General features: G+C 40.1%; 2 protein-coding genes across 5 annotated transcripts in view; one reads left to right on the top strand and one right to left on the bottom strand.

Annotated features, from left to right (window-relative positions):
• On the bottom strand, positions 1-20034 carry LOC110990521 (DNA repair-scaffolding protein-like). 3 transcript variants are annotated; one of them, XM_022255567.2, is made up of 17 exons: positions 19904-20034; positions 17207-17443; positions 16527-16840; positions 15887-15961; positions 14838-15040; positions 13479-13573; positions 12170-12359; positions 11150-11300; positions 9369-9604; positions 8114-8338; positions 7507-7588; positions 6747-6890; positions 4765-5137; positions 4152-4337; positions 3412-3502; positions 2422-2545; positions 1-2221 (listed from the first exon to the last, which is right to left on the bottom strand). In XM_022255567.2, the coding sequence occupies exons 2-17, from the start codon at positions 17373-17375 to the stop codon at positions 2048-2050; spliced, it is 2832 nt and encodes a 943-aa protein (XP_022111259.2). In that variant the 5' UTR covers positions 17376-17443; positions 19904-20034; the 3' UTR covers positions 1-2047. The 3 variants fall into 3 exon arrangements, with proteins under 3 accessions (XP_022111259.2, XP_086994077.1, XP_086994078.1); XM_087137951.1 differs by having other exon boundaries at positions 6741-6890; XM_087137952.1 differs by having other exon boundaries at positions 6741-6890; positions 19977-20030.
• Positions 20029-25754, top strand: part of edc4 (enhancer of mRNA decapping 4) — a 25340-nt gene continuing 19614 nt past the window's right edge. Inside the window, exons 1-5 of one of the 2 annotated variants that reach the window (XM_022255566.2) lie at positions 20029-20135; positions 22156-22195; positions 22596-22626; positions 23407-23474; positions 25103-25214. In XM_022255566.2, the coding sequence (XP_022111258.2) occupies positions 22176-22195; positions 22596-22626; positions 23407-23474; positions 25103-25214 (231 nt within the window). In that variant the 5' untranslated portion in view covers positions 20029-20135; positions 22156-22175. Of the gene's footprint in view, positions 20136-20246; positions 20475-22155; positions 22196-22595; positions 22627-23406; positions 23475-25102; positions 25215-25754 lie in introns of those variants that run through there. The other variant, XM_022255565.2, reaches the window with a different exon arrangement.

Here is a 25754-nt window from a genome sequence, read left to right on the forward strand (position 1 = left end):
TATTGTGAGCACACCATCCAAATTTTACTTGTTCAAAATTCCAAACTTTGAAGGAACAATTTAACTTTCAGTCCATGGAGATTAAACCAGAACCTGTTCCTGGAAATAACATATTTCTGATATCTGCAACCGATGTTTTGTCTCGAATCGAACTGAACTAATTATAAAATCTGATTTGGAAAACAATGGTCTCAAGTTTGCAATAATGGAAAAATGCCTAGGCTTGAGTAACGCTAAAAGCTAGAGATAAAGTAGGACAATGTTAAGAAAAACTAAACTGTGACAGGCTTCATGGGCTTTACCTATAAGCCAATAAATAGTTTTAACATGGACTTAGAACAATAACACCTAATTTTCTTTAAATATGAATTCAAAAAGGGCCTAGGGGGTTGTTAAACAAGAAAATGTTGGTTAAACATTTGTGCATGAAAAGAACAAATCCAGACAGGTCTTAATTAATACTCATCAGGTGGGATGGTGACAGTATTGGATGAGGGGGGGAATGGAACTGTTTTCCAAACAATGACTGCTCGATTTTTTTAAAATTTACACCCCCCCCGCGATGGCAGTACCATTTCTAAAATGCTAGAGCATTTCAATCCCTAGCACCAGTGGCTAGCAACCAGTTTCTGCTTGGCCACAATTTTCTGTGCAAGGCAATATTGTGCAAATTCCCGATACATGAGACTGGTACATTCTTAGCATCAACCCTTAAAGCAGTATACAGAATAGAAAAAAATAAAACGTCAAAGTTAACGGTTTTATAACCTGAATTCAGAAAAGTTTATAGATCCACATAGCAGACAATGACTGAAGTTCAATGAACAATACTGCAGTCTCATAAAAAGGGCACGGCCCTCAAAGACGGTCACCTTGCTGAGTAAGAGATGCTCCGCTACTCAAAACTTCTCAAACCAAAACTTACAAATAACCCGTAAACCTCTCTTGTAACTACAAACAGTACAGGAAAGGCTTTAGCTATCACTCAAATGATTCATGGTCCTTATGAAATTGAATATAATGACTTTGAGTCCAACTTCCCAAATATATGGCCTCTACATTAATATAAACCTTTTTTTCTTAAAAAAAGCTTAAACACTGATCAATATGTGGCAAAAAACCAGAATAAATCTAATTTTGTAGTTTAACCCCCCCTCCCAAATATAAAGGCTTGTTCAGCACAGAATCAAAATGAAAAAAAAGGGATATGTAGCTTTTGATTTCATGCATAGATAGAAAGTTGTTCATGGTGAGTACTTGTTACATTAAGTTCACAAATGAATGATCACCACCAGCTGTGACCTGTTTAGGTGGCGGATTTGTAGGGAAAGCACCCACTGGAACATCATCGGTTTCCCTGCAAGCTTTATTGACATCGGTTATGTAATGCTCGAAACTAGGACAAACAGGCCGAAAGTGCAAATGTATGCTATTACGCATCCAGTTTCAAAACAACACCGGCCGTGCCTTAAACAAACACTGCGTTATAATGAAAGTGCCATTTCACCAGGGCACTTCTATTTTTGGTTTCAGACAACTTTTCTGTATATAGCAACAACTGAGAACACTGGTCTTCTTGTTGATTACGATTAAAAAAAAAACCACAAACTGGCAAAATACTTTGAGAGGCCAATTTGATGGAAATGTTGTTTGCTTCAGTCCTCCTAAAAAGGAGAATTTGGGAACAAGCCAGTAAGCATTCACTTCATTGAATCTAATTTATTATATATTATATTGTAAACAGTATCTTTTTACAGCCAACAAAAGTTTACAGAAACTCAAAGTGTTGGAAACAGCAGTAAAATTTAAACCGGGCAGAATGCCACACTGGTTAAAAAGTACATTCTAAACTCTCCTGATTCTTAAGGCTGAGAAACTTTGAATAACTGAATAATTACATATTTATACTTCCATTCAATCAAATTCCCTCTACATCTTGAGAAAAATGAATGTACACATTTTTACAAGAAGTAAGAAAGTGCATACCCAAACCTTGGAATAATTTGCACAGCCCTACTGATTCTCGACGAATGCGTCAAATCTTGTCTCAAAGAGACACTTCCTCCAGGTCAAAGGTTAATGGCTCACCAGGTTGCCTGCCAACACTTCTTAGGAAGCAGCTGACTGGGCCGATGCTAACTCCCATGATGCACTGGAGGTCGTACCCTTCTTCCTGGCTGTTGAGTGGGGGCAAGATGTGCTCAATGCTAGGCTGCAGTAACTGGAAGTGAAACCCCATTCAAAGGAGGATTGAGGCATTTTGTATTTATAAGATTAAGATGATAAGATTAATTCCCTTCCTTTTATCAAATTAAGTCACATTTGGTCATTTTTTTCATTTCATACAACAGCTGGACAAAGAAATATTTCAGAATAAATTTCAATGCAAATCAGAGAAATACACAATTACAGTCAACTCACCCGCACTTTGACCACGGAGTCCTCGCTTTTCAACGATGGACAACGGAGGAACAACTCCAGATGCATACGGGTCACAGGTGAGGTCACCACCTTTTGACACGTCCCACAGTGCAACTGAGAACCACTAGTCAGAATGAAAGTTGTACAAGTTTATCCATTGCTACTCGAACTTTACTTTTGTCTGTGACTGAACAGGGCAAAGGTCACAGAGTCCCAAGATAAACATTTGCTCCGTGCACCAACACAAGACTGAGATGATGATCATTTCCTTTGGTAGAAACTCACTGGATACCGACACAGGTTTGTGCGCATTTGTGGTCTTCATCTGTGCGCAAAAAATATATTGATACGCTTCCCACCAGCCTGACTCTTGTTGCTGATCGGGGGGGGGGAGTTGTGGTTCTTCAAGGGGGACAATAGTGACCGCAGAGTCTATTTGATTTACTTTCCCCAAACCCGATTTTATTTCTTGCTCTGTTCTCCAACACAAAAGTGGATTGGAATCAAAGACCATAAATCATGAATTAGCCCTTGTTTTGATACAGATTGCCAGTATATTTAATAAGGGGATCAGTGTTTCAAATGCTGTTGTTACACCTGATTGTCAGGCTTCACAATTTAGTCACATAATGCATGTACCTCTCTGCACAGGCTAAAGATGATCATCTATGGGCTCCATATGTATACACAGGTCCTCCATGGTGAAAAACATTTCCTAAGATGACACCCTGGTATCTTTTGTGCACTGTTTTCAGTAGCCACAAGAACATGATTTGGATTTATGCACACTCTGTCACAAATGCTCAATTCATCAATCAAATGCTTGTGAGTCGTTCTACTGACAATCTGTTCCCACTCTGAAGTGGTGGCATGACTGCTTGAGAAGTGAGTATACCAAAATGCATTGCACAATTTCTTGTGTTAATCTCTTTACTTTGTACTGATCAAGGCTGCTCCCTAGCATACAGCTAGCTACAGCCCATCAGGTACCTGGTAGTCTCTGCTTCCAGTCTGTTATTGCCACAAGTGTTGCATGCCGGCCAGCTGTATGCAGTTGTCTCATCTACTCCAGTCACCACTCCTTGACAGGCAAAAAATGAATGAATGAATAAAAATCAACAGCAAATCAAAAAATTGACAACTTCAGTTAAAACAAACCCCTACAAAGAAAGTACGCAAAAGCAAAGATTTGTGACAGAAAGGCCAACAACATCTGAACCATGATGATCTCCTTACAGCAAAGTTATGAAATGACAAATTTTTCTTAGATGCTGATCCTTAATTGTCTATTAACCTTCATGTTTGTTATATGTCGTGTAGTTAATGTCAGTTGAAACAGACTATTACATATTTTGCCGAGTACATGTACATTGCCAATCAAACTGATCAAACATAATTTAATGACCACAAGGTGTATATCATACATCAATTTTCTTTATTTCTTAAATTAAAAAAAATCTCTTCAAAAATTAAGAACATTGATTCCCTTTTCCAGCTGAAGTCAAAGATAACACCGGCTCCATAGGGACCGAGTATTCTGCTACATGTAATGCATACAAGTGAACAGAAAATGGGGATGGTACTTAATTATTGGGGTATTTCAACCCAAAAAAAAGGGTGATTCATTTGAAAATTGGAAGAAATGGAGTTATTTGATTCCATGTATTTCCCCCTGCTCCACGTTTTGACCTTGCATATATGTTTATATGTATAAAAGTGATCACGTATACCTGCTACAGAAACGAGAGTGTTCTCTTCATTGTGAAGATCGAGCGTTGGGATTGGTGGAACGGGAGCATGTGACAAACTGCTGATGATGTCGTCCTTGGGGCTGAATGTATCCGACTCACCACACTGTCCAGTTTTCCTCGCAATGCTTTGTATCGCAGTGTAGGTGTCAGCGTGCAGAGAACATCCTGATGGCAATTATTGCAAGAAATGGCCAACTCATACTTCCTCTTTCTGGTTGAAGTATTATGTTCATATTGACTGCACGCTGTTCATATTGACTGCACGCTGTTCTATCTCATCATTCAAGAATCATATCTTTTCTTGCGGGAAAAATTTGTACTTTGGAAAAAGTAACGAATATGGTGAAATTCTGCCAAATTGCCAATGTAAATTTTGTCTAAAGTGTGACAGAATGTGACAAACAGTGGGACATTTAAAAACAGTCTCCTAAGATTCTATGATGAACTCTTTGCTTAACAAGTTGGACCTTGTCCATTGACACATGGAAATGTTTCCTATCCATGTACATACAGAGTGTTCGATTACCTTTCAGTACTAGATTTTTAATTTTTTCCCCCAATTCGGTTCACTGATATTTAACACTTGCTTTACCTTGATCCAAGCACACATCTCGGAACAGCATCAGACTACCAGGATTTGCTAGACTCTCCTGAACACACTCCGTTAAATGACAGGAGACTCTCACGTGAACGTAAACAAGTCTTGTATCTTGACACTGATGTGCACTGAAACCAGCTCCACCTACTGGAATACTACGTCCAAGCATTCCCGTCACAGTGCCAGACTCGTCTTCTTCATCTGCTGTAAAGTCACTACAGAGAGTGTGGTCTGTCAGAAAGAGGTGCCTTACTGAGCTACTGCCCAGTTGCTGCGTAGACTGCATATTGTCAGCCCCAACTTCTGAGTGAGCGTGGACCACTTTGGCAAAGAACGTCACTCGTTGAGTAGATGTTTCATCAGACAGCTTAAAAAGAGAAATTCATTTATTGGCATGGTTTAACACAACAATATCACTACCAGCGGCATTTGATCTATAAATCCCCCTCCAAAACATTACTAATCACCCTTAAGAATGACTTGGATTATAAATCTCCTAGAAGTTCCACTGGTACTTGTGAAACTATCAATTGTAGAAGATTTTAAAATTATTATCTCTTTACATGCTGAAATTGTCACATGATTATTATATGCTGGAAGTGACTAACATCTAGCTAAAAATGGCAGAAGTTAGTCCAAGCTGCAACGCGGGCCCAGGACTTGATTGCCAGATGATAAAGAAATGATAAACTGCCCATATAGCACATTGCAAAAATGGTCATGCGACCTTTCCACTTAATATGTAACAAAAGAACACTGGGCATGACGTACTCTAATGATGGTAATGTGTACAAATTAACACAGCACACGCAATGCAGCATCGAAACGCTTTCCAATATGGGGCAATTCACAATGCCATGCACTACCAAAAGGTTGCCTAAGAGTGGCCACTTTCGCAGTGCACTGTGGGAAAACAGTCCAAGAAAGCTTTCTTACACTGGCTGTGCTGTGCACGGAGAACTTGAGTTGTTCCACTGTTTTTGTCTGGGTTTCAGATTGAAAGTGTTTAGAGTATCCCTGTTCATTAATATGAAATGATAGTCTTTTGTGAGGTAAAGAATGCCAAGATCAATCACACATTTCCTGAAAGTATCTACTCATGTTCCCTCAAATGCAGATCGCATCAAGTCGGCAGATTTGTTGTCAACCGTAATATTGAAAATGGCCTCTCCATGACAACCTCATGGTGGCACACTGTATTGTGAATCGCCTGTGTTAGTTTTAATCCCAGCAGAGAGGAAAATGCCACTAAGGCCTCCTTAATTTTCGAAGAAGCATACGCAGCCAAAACATGTCTCACTGATCCCAGGAGTAAATCTCAAGTTGCAGCTGTACATAGTAAACCACTGTGCCCTAGGGCACTGTGCAAATAAGGACTGACAAGCACATTTTCTGCTTTACAAAATTAGGCCCACTGTAGATAGAGTGTAAATGCATCTAAGATTCAACACTCTACAGTATTCAAGCCCAATGACCTCAGAAGCATTTCCATTTATGTGGCGGGGGGACATTTCCAAATGGCTGCTTTATTAGTAGAAGATATCTTCTGCAGGTTGGAGGAGATAAAATGGTGCCGTGTGTTAATACATTCGCAATGGTCATTCAAGTGTGAACTGTACATGTATGTAGTTTAAGTCGCACTTGTCTCTTTCAGAACAAAATACAGGTAGCAACTTTGGTTCGCTTTTCTTAAGTTTACGAGCAGTGAAGAATGAAACTTTAACTATTTTCAACACGCATCAAACTTGCAGATTATCAGGATTACATTAAGCACAGCAATGCTAATTTTAAGCATGCATGGAGAATATACTTTTACAGCATGGTGCAATGTTATAAAACAATGTGGGGCATGCTCAATCTTTTTCATACATGCATGTCTCAGGTATGGATGGTAAGACCTGTCATTAGTACTTCATGACTAAGAGTAACACAAATAATTCATTTGTACTTTGCGTCCTCCAATGACTCACGTATACCTGCTGAACCTCTCGCAGTGTGTGTATCACTGGTTCTCGGTAGGGTATTCTCACCCTGTCTGACACTTCTTCCCTGATGGTGTTCCTCAGCATCTGCACTCCAAGGATGTAGCAGAAGCTCTGTGGTGACACAAGTCCCTGCGACTGGAAATTGAACAGTTCAAGAAATAAGTACCCCAATAGTTGAATGTGCACTGTTGAACATCTCTGTATTGTGTTAGGGTTAAACTGTTGTGTAGAGTACAATGCTTGAATAAATCCCTGCAACTGATTGTTGATCATGCGTTACAAAAAACTGGTTAGACTACTTCATTAATAAGTAACGGTATATGGATCGATTGACATTCTGTTGGAGGCATTATAACTTGACTCTCCACACAAAATCGACAATAGAAGACAGGAACACTCTCCTGACAAAGGAATTTCTGAATGCATATGCCGCTTATATGCAATGCCCAGCTGCCAATGCACAGAAATGTATTGAATATGCTGATAGAGAAATATGCAAAGGAACACAAGGACATTTCTTAAAGCTGTAACTCATTTGGGACTTGACAACTTCTTGTGGCAGGTTTCTGCCGGACCGCGAAAGGAAAATAGCGAGTTATGCACAAAGCGGATTAACTCGGGTACTGTATACAACAAAAATTTCATGTTTCCAATTTGCAAAGTGGAATGACAGATGGAATGTTCTATGCCACTTGGCTTTGTGTCATAAAATGGAGCATTCCACCTGTCAAACCTTGAAGTCAAATCTCACCTGAGACTCTGCCTCTGACTGGCTGATGGGAGTGTCGCACGGGGACCACAGGGAGTCAATCAGGGAGAAAAGACCTGGGAACCTGAAAGAGTGAAATATGGAGACTAGATTATGAATTTGTGGGTTCTGTGAAAGAATTACAGGACCCAGATGTCCTTCCAGCTGAACAGAAAATGAATGAAATTATGCTTCCCATTACATGTTGATATTCATTACTTGGTTCAAATGAAGCTTGAAAAAATCTTTGTAATTAATGTAACTGGCAACTTCTTCCTATGCAGGACTACATGTACCAGCCAGTTTCACTCCTCACTCGCTCACTACTGTATCTGCAGTGTCAGCATCACTTATCAGAATTTTCAGAAGGTTTCAAGTCAGAAGAAGGGGCAGCTCTTCATGTTCATTGAGAGCATTGACCATTCTGTGCAAGGATCTGCATTATAGCAACATCAACAAAGCAACCACACAAACAGGGAATTCAAAGCCCAAAGTACTGTTTGTTTTATACACCGCCTTTGAAGTGTGGAATGTGCCATGAGTTTGTGATGAATCATTCTTGCAGCAATCCACCAATTAGTTGATAGGTGTTCCAACTGTCCAGTATTACCTTGTTCGATTCACTCGTCTCATGACCTTCAGACCGGCAAACACCATCGTCTTCCCCTCTCCCCCTCTTAGACTCCGCCTCCAAATCTCCTCCTCCTCCTCCCCAGTGTAACCAACAGTCACCTGGAGTTCGCAGAAGACTCCGTGGTTGTCCTGCAAGATGAGCGCCCAATGAGTTGCCCCAACGGATGACTCATGGGTGGGTTTGCTGAAACCTTGTTGCTTCCTGCAAAGCCAGTATGACCCCGGCAATTTAGAACCACGCAGTCTCAATCAAATGTCTAGCATTTTTCATTCATTTTTTTTCTTTTCCTCTTCTGATACAAGTGGTACTAAACTTCAGCGTAAAACTTTTTAAATTTAACTAGGTTAAATTTCAGTTGGTAAGTTGACACTTGCAAGTGTAACCAGTATCAATTTGGATCAAAAATTGATTTCTTTTAATAACACAAATCATTTCATCTTTCGGAACATCTCTCCCAATAACTGTGCGCTGAACAACATTCTAGGGCCAAGTTGTGACTTTGTCAAACACGCAGACGTGCCACGATTTGCAGGCTCCCATTGGACGATCGATAAGTTGCGTGCGTTAACTTCCGGTTCCGCGTAAACGACGATCAATGCATGTAACTCTATGTGCAGTGCATGTGCAGTGGGAGTGGTTTAAACTGAGGTGACATCACACTTACGAGGTGAGAGACTGGCCAAGCCACATGTACAACACATGGTCCACTTCCATGGCTAGCCAGATGATGTGTACGTGTACAAAAACAATGGGAGCCACTCAAGCCTTACGTACACTGCCAAATCGGGGTAATAACCTTGATGGCTATTTTAAGCTTGTCTTTAGCTACACCTGTGAATATAATCCCAGTGCTTACACGTCTTCTGGGGTGAAGTGGGTGAGAAAATATGTACAATGAGCCTTATTTGTGAGTTGGCTGTGGTGAAATTGAAAGCACTGTTAACCTTTCATTTGTCAACTTGAGGGCATCAGTGAAGGAATAAATTTAAATTTTCTGACAAATTGTTAGCTTTTACTCTGATGAATACAGTTAACAGTTAACAATTACAACGGAACAGGGTTGAAAATTGCCAAAGTTCTGAGGAACAAGGTTCACTTTGTCATTATGAAACTACATTAATCCTAATTCCCGTATTACCTCACACTACAGGTATGCTGGAATAGTTCTGTCTTCATGCTTTCATTGCAAGCAACTAATTACAAAACTATCTGATCAGCCATGTGTGGTTACCTATTCATTGACACAGGCTCAGCATTACTGCCTCGGCAGTGCACCCTGTGAATCCTAGCTCGCACGCACATGCCTGCTGTCGTGTAGCCCCCGCTCTGTGCAATGCTGTCCAGGAAGGAGTCTGACACATGGTCAGCGGGAGCCTCCTTTACATTCGGCAGAACCAACTGCAGTGTTGAATCTGCTGATGTCGTTTGTTTTAGGAGGGGCTGGAAGAGTCGAACAGGTTTCAGCTCCTGAGGAGAGGAATGGAGGTCAAAGTCAGCACTGACCTCTCTCTATCTCATAGAAGAAACTTATATCTTAGTAGCACCTAACACATACATGTAGCAGACTTTGATCTCCATGTATTGTCTGCCAGTCCCCCACCCAATGCCACATACATGTACATGTACATGTTGTCCTTGATGTGGGTGAATTCAGCTTACTGCTTTCAACCCTAACCTTCTCTAACCGCACAGAATTGAACACCAGTAAAGCGTGTGAATTTGTGGCACTGGGTACTGTACCCCTAAACTGCTTGTGCTTTAACATGGGTTCAGGCATACCCAAAATAAACAGAGTCCAACAGTTTTTGTGCACAGTTTACCATATGGTGTTGGAATTTGTGTGAATGGGTATGGTTCCTAGTAAATCACTCTGGGGAGTTAGGGTAAAGGAACCTTTTGATCCACTGACATATACTGAAACACAAGCTTCAACTTTCCAGTTCCTATCTCAAAGCATGCGTCAGCTGAGCTTGAAATGATCAGAGACAGGTGCCCAAAATGGACCTGCTGATTGCTCTAATGGAAACGGTGCCCACTACGGCTTATTTTTCACACTAACAATCGAACATTCTAGGGCAAATGTATCACAAGATTTCACACCAAATGGACTCTCCAAGCTTAAACCTCTAGTCTGAAATAAAGACAAAATTAATTTGAAGTGTGTCATGACTTTATATGACTGGCACAAATGACATTAACTTGGGCATGAAAAGAAAAATTCGACCAAATAACAAAAACCAATAATAATGAGTATCTCCTCATATTTCAAGCCATCTCCCATCATGGCTCAAATTTCACTGACTGTACTTTCCCATGATTTCCCAACCCCTATTTTTTCACGTTGGCATTTCCTGGCCAAGCCTGTAACCAGACCCATTACAAACTTGTTGTGTTTTTTCCCGAGAGGTGTTGACCAAGTTATTTCCACAAAAGCGGTTTGTTAAAAAGCAGTAATCACAGATTTCTAGGGCTGAAACGACACACCCGTGTCATGACACATCTTGTGTCATGCATTCCAGAATAGTTATCATTTGTATCAATACTTTAATATTTGTATTCACATGTTGTACACAAAGCAATGCACTGCTCTAACAATCAATGTAATGCTTCAGCCGTACAAATTTTGAAGAAGGATTTAAACAGCAGGACTGTTTTATTCAAGGCTCATCAGAAGTTGAAACCAAAGACCAAAGGCATCATGCAGATCTTTCTTCAGTGACACAGTTTTTTGCCAGTGGTTGCCACTAGCTGCTAAACTAACGACAGTGCAAATGATGAGACAATGGACAACCAAAACACATGACAGAATCTGCATTACAAGCCTCTCTGTTTTTAAACACTGAGTGTATGCATGTGCAAAGTAAGACAAAATAGCCAACTGTGGTTGAAATACCTCTTCTTGTGGATTCCCATACACAGGTGCCTCGTGTTTGAAAACAATTGATCGGTTAACATATCACTGAAATTTGATTCGAAAAAACTTGATAGTTTAAAATTCCATTGGAGATTTACCTTTTCTAGAGACATCCCGGCTGTCTTGTTTGGGAACAAAGACTGAGTCGTTGCAACATCAGGGGGTGTTTCGTCTGCTGTGTCCACAGGATGGCAGAAATATGTACACAGAATCACAGTTTCCTTGTAGTTAGGCAACGTCAACTTCTGCCTGCAAAAAGGCCCCAAACAGATGTTATGTGAATGTGTCTCCTCTAAAAGAGGGCAAAATACTGCCCAATGAAAGTTATTCAACTGCAAACCTTGTGACTTCAAAGATCATTTAAATTCTGCTTGGATGTTGAAGGTTTGAGGAAAGTCTTTTAAGAAAATAAATTCCTTGCAAAATTACTTTGGTTACAGCACTAACTGAACTTCTTTTGGAACAGAAAATAGATCCACTAAACAGAAACCTCATTTTGAAATGGACTTTGGGGTTTGAGGCAGATTCAACTGCATATGACAAAAAGACAATTATCTCAAATCTTCCAATTTCAGTATGATTACATACACCCAGGGGGTTAAGGTTAAATACCCCCACCCTGCATCAAACAGACAAACACTATGAAATGGTTTATAACACTGATTAATGGTTAAAATAGAGTCTAGGATAAGGTCTAAAAGAATTCAAATGTACATTTCTGAAATCAAAAAACAATTAGTTCTCGCATGTTCTGCAATGAAAATGTGTTCAAAGTGAAGCCGAGAGAAACCAATTCATTTTGAAGATGCGTGATTACGAATATCTACTGGACGACACGTACATGTAAAAAATTGTGGACTTGCATTGCCTTTGTACCAAGTGAAGCAACAGGCAACTATGCTGATAATACAAAGGCAATGGTTGGCATGCTTGTCATTGTAACTATTGAGACCGTGAATGAATTTGGTTAACAATGGTGAGCAAGCCTTTGTACTATTTTTCTAATCGGCATGGTAAGATGGCAGCCAGCGGCTTCAATGACCTCTGTGAGCTTATTAAGGGCATAATAATGGCCCAAGATTTTTAATATGAAGTCTGTGCCATACAATGACTCTTACCATGGTGGATAAACTCTGATCCTTGACCCCACGCCAAGCTTAAGCTGCCTTCCATTGTCTTGGGCAAACAAAACAAGCATGTCATCATCATCGGGTGCCTCTGAGGTGAAAGGGCACATCCGGCATCTGGTCACATATAATCCTCTGGCCTCCTCAACCGAGAGGACGAGCAAATCCAGCATCAAACTCTCTGAATGAGAAGAAAATAATATGACGATCTATGTTACATTATGATTTTACATTCAACCCAACAGGGCTAGGGTAAACAGCTTCAGTATGTGTCATTGCAACGTGTAATTGTGACACAACCTGACAACATGGGTCCCAAGTCACCAGAGCCGCTTTGATTTGAACATCTTTAATAAGTCTTGTAATATTAACAGGGATCTCAACATTTTGCACACCCATTATATTCATTTTTCATGATGCCAAACTGCATGACAAATAAAAGAAGAGCAGAAATTAAGACATAATGACTGAAAGAGGAATTTCAAGACAAATTTTGTGGGATCCAGTCACAAATTCTGGTAGAAACACTGCTAACTTGGTCACGGTGAAACCTTAAGTGGAAAAGTGATCTGCTGGAAGCGAACACTTGATGGCACACTTTTCAAATTTTTCACATTGAAAACGTTGAAGTGTTAAAAGGGATTGACTACATTCCATGGGCTGCTATCTCCATATGAATTAGATATAATGAGAATATGAAAGTTATAATATGGCTACCATAACATGGCCACTGCGAACATTTAAAGGATTTCCAAAGTTATTAGTACATGTAAGGGAATAAACACATACTGAAACGTACGTTTAAGACCGGCTCAGGAGAATGGACAACTGCCCAAGCTGTAGGCAATGGTATTATCAATGTCCAGTCTCCTGAAAGTCGCTATTCACTATTATTATATCTAATACATCTAGCAGTAGCTCTCCAAGAGCATTCAAAAATACCTTTTAAGTCAGATAGTCAGAAGAAGTCAATATATAATCTGATAATGGATTTCCCATGATTTTGATCTGGAATTTTACTTTCCTTTTCCCGTCCATTGTATGGAATATTCCTTGTGCAAATTGTCCAATTGGCACGAGCATGGCGAGCCGCGTGCACACAGACTCTTGACCAATCAGAATCAATTCAACTATCTTGTACCCAGGCCCCAGTGCGTGATTTACGCAGCGGGCGTTATCACTTCTCAGCAAGCATTACCAAATGTTAATGTCAAGTTGCACGTTGATGAATAGGGAGACTGTCTGAGATATATATGAATGTCATACAGCACATAGATTCCATGACATTCCAAGTTCTTACGAGATGTTGCGGTGTCCACTGTGCGGTGAGCCCAAAAAGCCATGGCCGATTTCTCCCTGTTGATGACCCTCTGTAACCCTTCGGCTAGTCCACCCCTACAAGGAAAAAAGCGGTGGTTGTCCAAGACCGAGGTACATGTTTTAATTAATCTAACGCAAGCAGATTCCATGTGATTTACAATGTTCCATGTGGATAGGGATTAATTCTGATCCTATGCTCAAGCTCGAGTTTCTTTCTTTCTCCATCCTGCAAGTTCTTCTACATTCTGATGAAAAATGATATTATACATAAACGAAAACAAAAACTGCGACTCTATTTTTATTGGTTCCTGCAATTTTTTACTTCACAGGATGTCGCCGGCTCTGGAAACAATGGACTCTCTACAGGAACACGAGACAGCAGTGAATTTCTGGAGATTCCCAAACCATCCACCCCCGGGAAGAAAAAATACATTTTGTAGCAATGCCTACAAAGCTTCACAACAGGTCTGTGATTTTCTTCCCAGGTTTTGACAACTTTTTTCCTGAAAATCCCATCTTGAATCACTGGTCCCCTTCTCCAATGTGACCTGCTGTTTCATGGCTTTTGCCTCCTGGTAATATGGTTTGGAGTTCAATCCCAGCAACTGCTTCAATGGTGTGCATCCCCCCCTGTACAGAACTTGTCTCTCTCCACCCAGGAGTATAAATGAGTACATGCAAAGACAGAGGATGGATGTGTGCCTGTACCACCTGCTACAAAACTGACTTCACGGATTATTGGTACATGTATGACAGAAATTAATATACAAGCATTGTAACACCTTATTCACAGATTCTGTGTCTTTAGTGGCCAAGAGCTAATTACATGGCATTCACTTTTTTACTATCTTGCTGTGCATGGACAAACGTACATGTATTGTACGTATCCCATAGCTAACAAAGTATTATAACCCTAGTTAATTAACATCCTTATAATACAACCAGTGTTATTATTATATTCCCAAGTGCCAGTAATACGGAGCTAGGTTAACACATTTTTATGAACAGGTATATCGGAAAAGTGCCAACAAGGTTTCAACCAATTTGGTATTCCAAAATACAAACATCTCAATTATATTATTACTTCAATCAAGCAGAATCGAAGGGAGAGGTTTTATAGAGAAAATATTGACTAGTTTATATCATTGCGCAGTAAAACTACTCTCCCTCGGTGATACATGAAGCAAAGCCTGGGGATGAAATAATAGCATGCTTCATAGAGCACTGAGGGAGGAGAGTTTTACTGCACCACAATATAACACAGTCACTATTTGTTATAGTATCCAAAACTTCCAGTCCAGAGCCCCATCTACAATACTGTTGGTCCTCCGATCCTCACCTCACAAACCTTCTCTTCTTCTTGGTCGAGTCGCCGCCCCCACTCGGCCCTCCCACCCCAGCCTCTTTGTCTGGAGTCCTGGCAGGGAGTTTGAGCTTCTTCAACAGTTCCGTGCCGGTCCGAGGGCTCTCCTTGTCGGGACTCTGGCAGGGCGACGGCTGAGGGGTAGGGGACTGGTCGGAGATGTGCAGGGAACTGGACGCCTTGAAAGCAACAATCAGTAGTACAAAACTGGAGTGAACTTGAAATTGTGACCTACGAACAGAGGCTGGAAACAATCCAACAAAAGTGTGGACACTTTTTAGTCCGTGCTGACTTTCACAGGACGTTGGTGAAAAATACATGTTTTTTGTTTTGACCTCCATGAACATACATACAACACACACTGTACATGTTTTATCTCAGCATTATCTTCTTGCGTGTTCCACTGAACAGACCATGGGAAATCAGGGTTCAATGACACTTGAAAAGTTATACATGATGAATGGGGTTTTCACCAACATGGAAGATGGCAATGCCTTTTTCATTTGATTTTAGAAATGAATCAAGGTATCATCGGATCTTCATTTTGAGCTGAGAGGGACCTATTAGAGGTGAAGGAAACCAACAACACTTGTTTGCCTCAAACAGGTATGAGACAAACAAACAGGTGCCTTTTACAAGGTTGAAAAGATGCTTTGTCATCACATGATACACTCTACACATGACACAAATAATGTTCAAGGCAGCATTAGCGTGACACAAACAATTCAACATTCAATTTAACAAACTCGGCATTTCACAGTTCCAAACCAAAAAAATTAAAATCCACGATTCAATTAATCTACGGCAAATGACAAAGGAATGATATGTAGAATCTCCATTCACAGAAACAAGAAACTGGAATTTGTTTTTAACTTGATGTGTTTACAATCTTCAAAAGAGACTGAAATCCGATTTTCTCTTTAAAATATTAGAAATCTCTGGTCATCAGCTAGATCCAAAGGACAGAAAGATTTTTGACAGGATGAACCTGTTAAGAAATTCCAAAGGGAAATGGATTCTCATACCTGCTGAGAACTAGACGCGGCAGTGCCTTGCTCCTCTGATGGCGAATCATAGTCAGAAATGACAATCTGGGTGGACTGAAAATGATATGTTTTGAGTGTACTCATGTGTGCTTTGAGTAGAAAATTGTCTTAATTCATCCTTCTTTCATTGGCTTTTTTGCCCCATTTGTACTCTGCACAAGCGCTGGCTGATTCAGAGGGAATTATAGTCAGGCCTCCTTATGCTCAAATACAGCACTGTGCAAAATGCACTTGAGTTGTGTCTAGGCTAAGCACTTTGCTCAATGAAAAAACCTGCAGAGGCATGATTCAGAAGGTAATGAATTTTTATTAAGCATTTCTGATAAGCCTCAAAACTGCAGAGAAACGACAAGCAGCAGTAACAATTTAATTCGGAGTAAGATGCACAGAATCAGGTAATGACTGAAAACCAAATCAAAGTGGACTGAGCCGGGAATTTAACCCAAGCAACACAGCAGAAAGGTGAGGTAAGAACTACATGTACATTGCCAACCTGATCAGATGTCATGTCAGCAGCCAAAAAAACTACTGTAGCATGCACGATGAAACTATAAGGCTGGGCTCCAAGCATCAAGATTGAATTTTCATCTTTAAGATACCCGAGTTGCTTTGACAATACCTTTCTGTCTTCTGATGAGGAGGCCTCATCTTTATTTTTAGAGGATGAAGAAGATTTCATCATCCAGCTTCCGAGTACACTTCCCCCCAAATTCTCCTCCTCTTCATCCATGATGTCTACATCTTCACCCTCTAACAACCCCCTGCACCTCATAGGCCCTTGGTTGACCTGACGTCTCGAAGACCCATAGCTCTTCTTCCTTTTGAGATGCTTCCTTGGGCCACTTCGGGATGCCTCCTGATGGGGAAGGGGCTCCGCATCAGAAAGATTGTCGCTGCTGGAGCTCCAGTCAATATCTAATGATCCTTGCTCATCTACGACACAATCAAAAGGAAATGAAGACATTCAAGAAGAGAAATGAATAGAAGAGCATACCTTTTTTGTTTTTACTTAATGCAATAACAGAAGGTAAAAGAGTCTTTCATAGGTTACCAGGCCATTCCATGCTCTTATATGCACTTTCTGGGCAAGTCTTAATTTTTGAGCCTTGCTTCAATTCTCTTCAATGTATGTGCAAAAACTAAATGATATCTTTTTGGGGTTAAGTGTAATTGCAAAATGCACATCACAACGTATGCATTAAAATAATGTGCTAAAGCAGGGATTTTTTTAAGAAGGCCACTTTCTAACATGATCAATAAAAATGATATACATGAATTTCAGATTTCTTAAAATCTTACCAACTGCAACTGATTCCAAGCCCATCTTCTTGGATCGTTTCCTCTTCTGGTACTTCACCCTTGTCCTCTCTTCCGTGCCCCAGTCCACACCCTGAAACTCTGCCTGGCAACGCCCCCAGCCTTGATCAGACAGGGGCTGTGCTGTCACATGCCTCATCTTGTTCAGCATGCCGGAATTGGTAAGCTCAACAGCTCAATGACTGCATGTATGGGTAGAATTGTGCTCTTTATTGGTGGCTGAAAACAAATTTGACAAATGCCTGTTAGTTAAGTCATATTTATTCTCTAACTTACTTGCAGTCTTTCCCACCCATGTACCGTATTAACTGGCTTCTGAGATCACTTTCATATAGACACTGTGTGATCTAGCTATTTGACCAAAGGACAGGTGGCCAGATCAAGTGTTTCAAAAATCCAAGTCACACCGCTGTGTAAACCTTTTACATGTCAATCCTAACTATCAAGCACAACTGAAGTATAGCATCAAAATGAGTTTCACAAACCTCGCTTTGAGTGAACAGACATTTTTAACATTGCCTGGAAAATAACAACCCTATATGCAACCCTATTTTCAATCCTACTTGAAATCCTGCTTGTGCATGCACACGGATTATTTGGAAGATGCCAGGAGGGGAAAATGTCTGACTGTGACCAAGCGAGACTCTCAACTCCCATTTTATATTTCAAACAAAGCGTTGGGGTCCAAATATCATTATTATGGAATCACAGATTGCTATTGATTCCCCTTTCCAAAGTTTAGGATTCCCATAAAGTAAGATTCAGCAAACATGCTGCAACAATTTCGGAAATGTTCTGCCACAGTCTCCAGACAGATCTGCTTTAACCACAATCTTCATCTAAATTATTTGGAAAAGGAAGAAGTGACATTACGTGTTAGTAACTATGTTACAGAGGATTCTTTTGATTTAATGTACTATAGGCCTTGTTTAGTTTCAAACTTAAAAACAAAAACACCATGCTCAATGTTCAACTCTACTTTTGACTAGAAAATGCAGCAAGGATCAAATCTGCTCAATACTACTTCAGCAGCACCAACAATGTCATGAACGTGTCAGCCATTGAATTTTGACAAAATAGTTCTGGCTCCCACTGTCAGACTAGTACATGCATACATGTACATGTAGGCCCACTGCTTCCCTGCAACAGTTTATTTAGATCTGGCAGTTTATTCAGATGGGAAATTCCATTAAAAAATGTTCACTTCAGTGAAAAAATAATGTTTCAATTTGCACTTAAATATTCCTAAAAAGTAATGTGTAAATTTTCATTTACAAATCATAATGATAACATTTGGTATTTTTTACACTAGTGAAAATACTGTAAAATGTAAAGTAATAATACAGAAACATGGCTGTTTTTGAAGAGTTTATTCTTACCATCTCCAAAGAAGGCCAAAAATGTCCTAGAGGTCTCATTCAACTTTTAAACAGTAGTTCAGTGTATATATCAATGAAAAGTCACAATGGATTTTTATGTTATTCATCAATTTTTGAGCCATTGTGATTTCTTTAACATCAGAAGAATCATGTCTGGTACATTTTTGGCTACACGTTTCCATAGCCAACAATGAACTTTGTATGAAGTTACTGAAATCTCCTTACATGTGTAGCAGCCAGTATTCCTTACCACTTCTAGTTTTCATACAAATGGTGTACTAGGCATGACAATTTGCATAATGGATGTAACACCTTTTATAAGACAAGTGGCAGAAACAACATTGTGGCTCAGTGAGACAGATTGATGATCAGTTTCTACTGCTTGAGGATAGCGAGATATTTCTACATGCTTATAGTAACTCATAAATATAAAATCTGCATGCTATTTAAGAAACAAAAACAACCAGAATTTCCATTTTACCCATGGCCCTTACATGTACATAATCCCACTCCAACCAAGAGGTACCAATGTGTTCTGTTTTGGTATCATGGGTGAGAGTACATGTAAGTGGAAATTTCTCATTAACTGTAGCTACATGTACATGTAGTTGGTGAAGAAGCAAGTTTGCTTTATATATTTTAGGGGGGGAAAATATTGAAAAACAACCCCTCTGAAAGAACAAAAATGTATATGAGGTATTACAGAATACCAGTTACGGTGTGTGTTGATGATCTTTTAACCTTGCTGTGAAAACAATAAAATGTCTGCCATACCTTGTAATAGAAAAAATGATTCTCAACACAATGTCAATCTCATTTCTCTATCACTGAAATGACTGTGTCAAAATGAATAAAATGTCGTGTCCAGCAATAGACCAACCCCCAGAACTGTCATGACTGTGGGGTCCAACGAACGGGGCAGCGCAGACCCCATAGTTCTGATGGTACAATAGACCCCCTGCGCATGACGTCAAACACTGTCAAACAGACATGTTAGATTGCATTCGTTGTCATGATTGTCAAGCGGGTCACTAAATCTATGTCCTTTAGGACATGTTTTGGGCACTCAGTGCAGGTTCTCTGGCCTAGTTTTAGACCATGTCTAGGCCTAGGGCCTATAGCCCCCCCCGTTCTTAATATTTTTTTTATTAATCTGTGAATGTTGATGACTTGTTACTGTAGGCATGGAGGTAGATTCTACCTCCATGCTGTAGGTAAAAACGCATGTTTGACAATTAGGGCGGACCAGTTACCCTTATTAATCATAACACAGAAAACACAGAGGAACTTTGTTTCCTACACAAGAATGACTGTCTCCAACTTGTATGGTCGGCCTACGAGTTCTGTTCTTAAGTTCCAAGTTCCGGACTCACACATCCATGACATCTACACATGGGCGCGGCCATTTTGAATGTGAAGCATCATGGGAAATGCGCCACCAGTGGAATTCCCCGAGGCTAAAGTTGCAACACATAATTTTCCGGAATGTACAGTACATGTAGAATAGAAAACGGAATGCGCAACTAAACACGGTAAGGACTCTAAAACTTTAGGGTGTCCTTTTTTTTCCTTTGTCAAGTTTTCTTTGTGAAGTTTAATCGTTAGATTTTTGGTGACACAGTGCATGCGCAGTTCAATTCTTTCTCGAGATACTTTACGCGCCTACGTCTCTGCTCTTTAAGTTCCTGTAGGCAAAGAAGTCGTGTTAGCCCGTGCGTTACAAATCGTTTACCCAAACGTCGGGAAATAAATGGATAACTCTTTCAATACTAGCTCTAGTGGCTCACTGAGCGGCAGTCACCACAGTGATCACGCCAATGCTTCTCAGATATTAAAAGAGCTCCTTAACGTGGGGAAACCTATGCATCAAGGTGAAGTAACGCTGAATAGAACGTTAGGCCCACATGTGTCGTTTGTTGTATTTCAATACCAAGGCTAGCCCTATTTGTAATCCTGTACATGCTGAATGGGGACCGGAGAGCGTGCATGGTGAAGTAAAGGGCTTTCCCGAGTTCCATTTCTGCCTCATTGGCCTTGGGGTGGGGTTTACTGGACTACTGCTCAGTGGGAATGTGCTCAGATGCTGATCTTATTATTTCATATCATTCATGAATGGAAACATGCATTCTAGCGTCAAGCATAGGCATATGGTTCTAGGGAACAGTGGTCAGGAGGTGTTCCTGTTGTGTTCTCCATGCGCTCCACCATGATGATTTCTGTAGTGTCTTTGGATGAAGGCCCTATCATGCCTGTAGTGTTAACTTAAGTGTGATGTTTACTACGGTGCTGAATGCCAAAGCAGTATTATTTCTATTATTAGGTTTTGTGCTGTTTTTCTTTTGGGACATAATCTTGGGGAACATTCTACATTTAAGTATCGCATCAACGAGTAATTGTCAAGTCTGAAAACAAGGAAGCCTTGCGTAGTAATAATGCCACCTTCCCCATTACACAGCCTAGTGTATTGTGTGCTGTACATGTACTGCACTGCTTTTGCTTTTGTTCAGTTCTGGAGATTTACATACATACACGTACATGTATGTTTGAAAATGTGTGCAGATAATGTCCCAGATTTACTGAATCATAATTAATATGGTATGAGGACAAATGCCTCGCTTCAGATATTAACAAGGATGCTGTGTAAGTTTACTTACAGAGAATACTGTATGTTTGTGCGATGGCTCTAACATTTATGACTAATAAAGAAACCAAACTTGTTTGCTCAGCAGTCATGAACAGGCTTCCGACAAGGAACACACGCTTTCCCGGATATCAGTGTTGCCAGAAATGGAACGTTCCGTTTGAGAAAATTCAGCGCAAAGATTGTTCCAAAAGGAACATTCCAAGTGATCAAAAATCTGTATTTTGGGGGGGGCAATTAACTTGTCAAACTTTTTTCCCACGTAGGCTGGCGAGAACATGGACATGTACACCATGTACATGTACACATTGCAGTTAGTACAGTGCCCCCCAAGGTTTAATGTAGGGTGTGAGTCTAGGTAGTGCACATGTACATGTACATTAGGCTAAGACAATGAAAGGGTTAGATATAAACAGCATGTAAATTTAACAAATAAAAAGGATGCTCATGGTAAACTCTTTAATCTACTCTCAAAAAGACAATCCTTTCATTTTCTAATAACTAAGATTACCAAAATGGCTTAGTGTTTACATTTAAAGATTTCTCAAATGGGTACATGTGCAATGTACATGTAGCGATAGAAGGTGTTGGACTATTTTCTCGATTGTGTCTTACATGTTTGCTTGACATTTTACTCAAGACTTGTTTCACTCTCAGTATTTGCACTGGAGAAAGAGTTTGGTAGGATCAGGCTCTAACCACATTATTAACCCTAACGCTCCTCAGTCCTCCAGCAGGTGAAGGATTTAGGAGGGTTAGGGTTAAAGTTCAAATTTTTCTGGCAGAATTGTGTGGTTAGAACATTCTGTGTGTGTGCGGTCCTAGAATATTGAACAATTTTTTCATCAGTGGTAAAATGTCACGCACCTTACATGTACCTTGATGTTTTTTGGATTTGGTCATTTGTACAGCTTACAGTTCAACCAGCAGCATGGACGGGAATGCTGAAAAGTAAGTACAAATTGATAAAAAATGGTAATATTTAGAATAAACTTGCTGCAAAATGCAGTGGAATCTGATGGTGCTTATTGTGTGCTGTACCAGGGTATGGTGTATGGGTACATGTACATGCCATATATAGTTCTGCATGTACAGTAACCAGAACCAGCATTCAGTCGATACACAGCAAAATACAATACATACAGTGTACTGTACACTGTGTGTACTGTAAGTTGCAGTCAGCATTGTCTCTCATATGTACATGGAGGCCTACATGTAATTGTTTGATTTTGTTGTCTTTAGAATAGTGCCAAAGAAAGAAAAAACAAACTGATTGGAAAGGAAATCATTTACAGAGACGCTGTGTAGTGTGCATTGTAGTTTTACTGTATTTTTTTCTCTTTTATCTCAGTAATCCAGATCCACAGGATGCAATATCCAAGGTATGCAACTTGTTCAGCCTTAAAGTGATATCGCAGTTGATTATTCATTCTTTTTTCTGTACCCTGCAGAATAGTGGCAGTATTATGATACGAGGCCCATGTGTGCTAGCCCAATGATGCATGCACTTCATTGTTTTTGTAAATTTGTTGATAGTCCAGTGATAGCTAATCCTATAAACCCTATTATCTTGTGTGTGAAATCGGAGATAATTCTGAATTACACTGTACATGTACTGAAGGAAATTTCTTTGCAATCCTGGATTGCCAATTTCAGTCTGAATTGATACATGTACATGTAGTGTTGATAAAAGATTTGATCCGTTGAAGTATTGCTTTTTAGTGCTCATTTTTGATTGGACAGTGATATCATGCCGAAACCGTCAGAGAAGGAAGAAAGTGATCAGATTACTCCCTTTCTTGTCCAGAATGGATCCCCTCTTTCCTTTTTTTTAAGGCGAACCATGCCTGTGCTTGTTTCTTCTCGCTCTGTGTCCATGACAACTTCAGTCTCTTACTTTGGGTTTCTTTTGCCGGGAAGCTGTCACAAAATTTCAAATCCAACGCCATTTAGTAAACACGCGCAATGTTCTTCTGTTTCTGAAACAGCACAGCTTGGCATTACAGTGTTAAGTGTGCTCCATATGAATCACTGAATCTGAAATTAAAGCGCTACAAAATCGTGCATTACATTTGTGTGCATGGAATATGCTAATCAGTGGTTCCTTCATGTACAGCATGTATTTCTAACAACCTTGTATTGCATTTTATTCCGTTATCCAGGATTTTATCCAGGCAGGAGGTGACTCTGCAGCTCCCTTGAATTTAAGAGACACTGTCCGGCAAACCATGTAAGTACTGAAGCAGTGGGGACCGCCCCCTTCATCATCTTATTCTCTCCTCTTTCCCATCTCTTATCAAATGTTAACATCATCCTGCTAAATCCCTTCCCCGCCCCCTAAATACGTACAGTGTACACATGTGTAGGTTCATAAGCACTCTCTCAAGTATTATAAATATCCTTAATCTTAAACCGTCTTCATTCTTCCAATAGCTTACCTGTACATATGCGCACCATGCCTTCACCAAGGGAAACCTTTGCTATTCAAATCTAGTGACAGAGACTATGTAAACAGAATACCAAGAATGGAGTTCTGCAGCCTTGAAGGGTCCATCCAATGCATTTATTTCTACAATTCTTGAAGATGCGTAATAATGTGTCTCAGCCTTACTTCAGTTTTGTTTTGCTATTTTCTAGGGTATTGTGGTCCCCTTTTGGTTTTATTCCGATGAGTGTTTCCATATTCGGGAGCTAACCTATGATCTCATCCCAGAAGGAACACCTCAGTGTTACGCTTTGTGAATGAAAAATTGGAATTTTGTATACATAGGTGTATCTGTATTTTGCTGGCCTAAATTATCTATGGTGACTGATTATTGTGTAAATTTGGCAATCCAGTAATGTGCAGTGCTTTCTCGGAAATGTTTTCAATTTTGGTTTCATAATTTTAAAACAAAAAGGCATAAAGAAAGACAGCAACAGGGCCCTCAGTTGTCCAATGTGTTGGAAAAAAGTGTGGACAGTTTTTAAGTGTTTAAAAAAGTGCACTTTTCAATACACGCATTCCAAAAGGGATTTAAAATATTCCTGATACAAGGAAGAAGAGTGTAAATATCTGCAAAATGCATGTGTGAGAAAATTTCATAAGCTTTTTGCAAATTAACTTTGACCTAAATCTGGTTGTTTAAATTCATGTGAACAAAACAACTTGAATTCTCCTTACTAAAACCACTGTTGCTATACGTTGTGAATCGGGGCAAGCTTTTGCTTGGTTACATAAGAGATGCCTTGCAACAAGACACTGTTCTCAATGGATAAGAAGGGCACAAAGCATCAGTCTATTCCAGAGATGGTGGTGGCTACGCTCAAGCTTGCCCTGAATCATGAGGTATAGCAACAGTGTCTTTAGTCTGGGGAATTCAAATCGTAATGTTTATGTGCAGTCAGATAACTCAGTGCACCAGATTTTATTCAAATTTATCTTGCAAATGGCTTATTGCTACCCCAGTAGAATCCTTTAACCTTAACCCTTAAATTAAAGAACCGTGGGGGGGACTGATATTTTTTCTGACATTGCCGCAGTGCACTGCTTTTCCGGAGTTGAGTCTTTGGGACTTTTTAGAGTAACACTTTCTGAAGTCAGTTTGACACCAATTTGGGGAAAATCAAACGTACCATTGAGTGAGGCACAGCCGATTCTTGGAGGTGGTCGAACCTCCCCCCCTTCCACATGGGAGATGGCCAAAATAACCTGGTGCTTTTAGGGTTAACCCTCAAATACGTTAAAAGTTTTTACCCACTTTAAAATGTCAACAAAGATTTGCTTTATTGCTTCAGTATATTTAACCTTAACACCTTGGGTATGTCAAAAACATATGGAAGTATGTAGTTCTTAGCCAGTTAGTTCTTCATTTCCAGTGAGCTGGTTGGAAATGACCAGAGTGGGTCGGTGCCAGTGTATGGCCGTGAGGTCAGTGTCATTCCCAGCGAAGCCTCCAAGAGGGACAGCCGAGCACCAGGGAGTAGCAAAGTGAGTTGGGCAATGGTTATTCAACCTCTCTAAACCCTCCCAGATCCTACAGAAGCCCAACCAGAAGGTCCGTAGAGCCCGGCCACCAATACTGTACATGGGATGCAATGCAGTGTAGGAGATCTTGCAGACTTTTGTTTGAAAGATTGTCCTTGCGCAGGCATCAAGGGTAACTTGGTATAGCCAGAAGTGGTATTCACATGTCAGTCCACCCTCTCAGTGTCTCCAGTCAGATGTACTGGCATGCAGAGCTTGTACAGACAACCACAGATATTACAATCATAAAGGAGCGTTTCATAATTGTTGAAGGCGGTATTTGCTGCGGTACCGTTTTTTTTAGCGGCACCGCACTAGTTACCCGAAAGGGCTTAATGCTGGTACTGCAAAAATACAGCAGTACCGCAGTAATTACCGCCTTCTGTAATTATGAAACGTTCCCAAACTGTGCTGACTATTACATGTTTCTCAATTACTACCATACACTTCACAGCCACTGTAAATACAACCATACCATTTGCTATACTCATAAGAACAACAACT

This window comes from Acanthaster planci, linkage group LG06, assembly GCF_054643075.1.
Source record: "Acanthaster planci isolate LZ-2023a linkage group LG06, COTS_SCS, whole genome shotgun sequence".
NCBI classification, from domain to species: domain Eukaryota; kingdom Metazoa; phylum Echinodermata; class Asteroidea; order Valvatida; family Acanthasteridae; genus Acanthaster; species Acanthaster planci.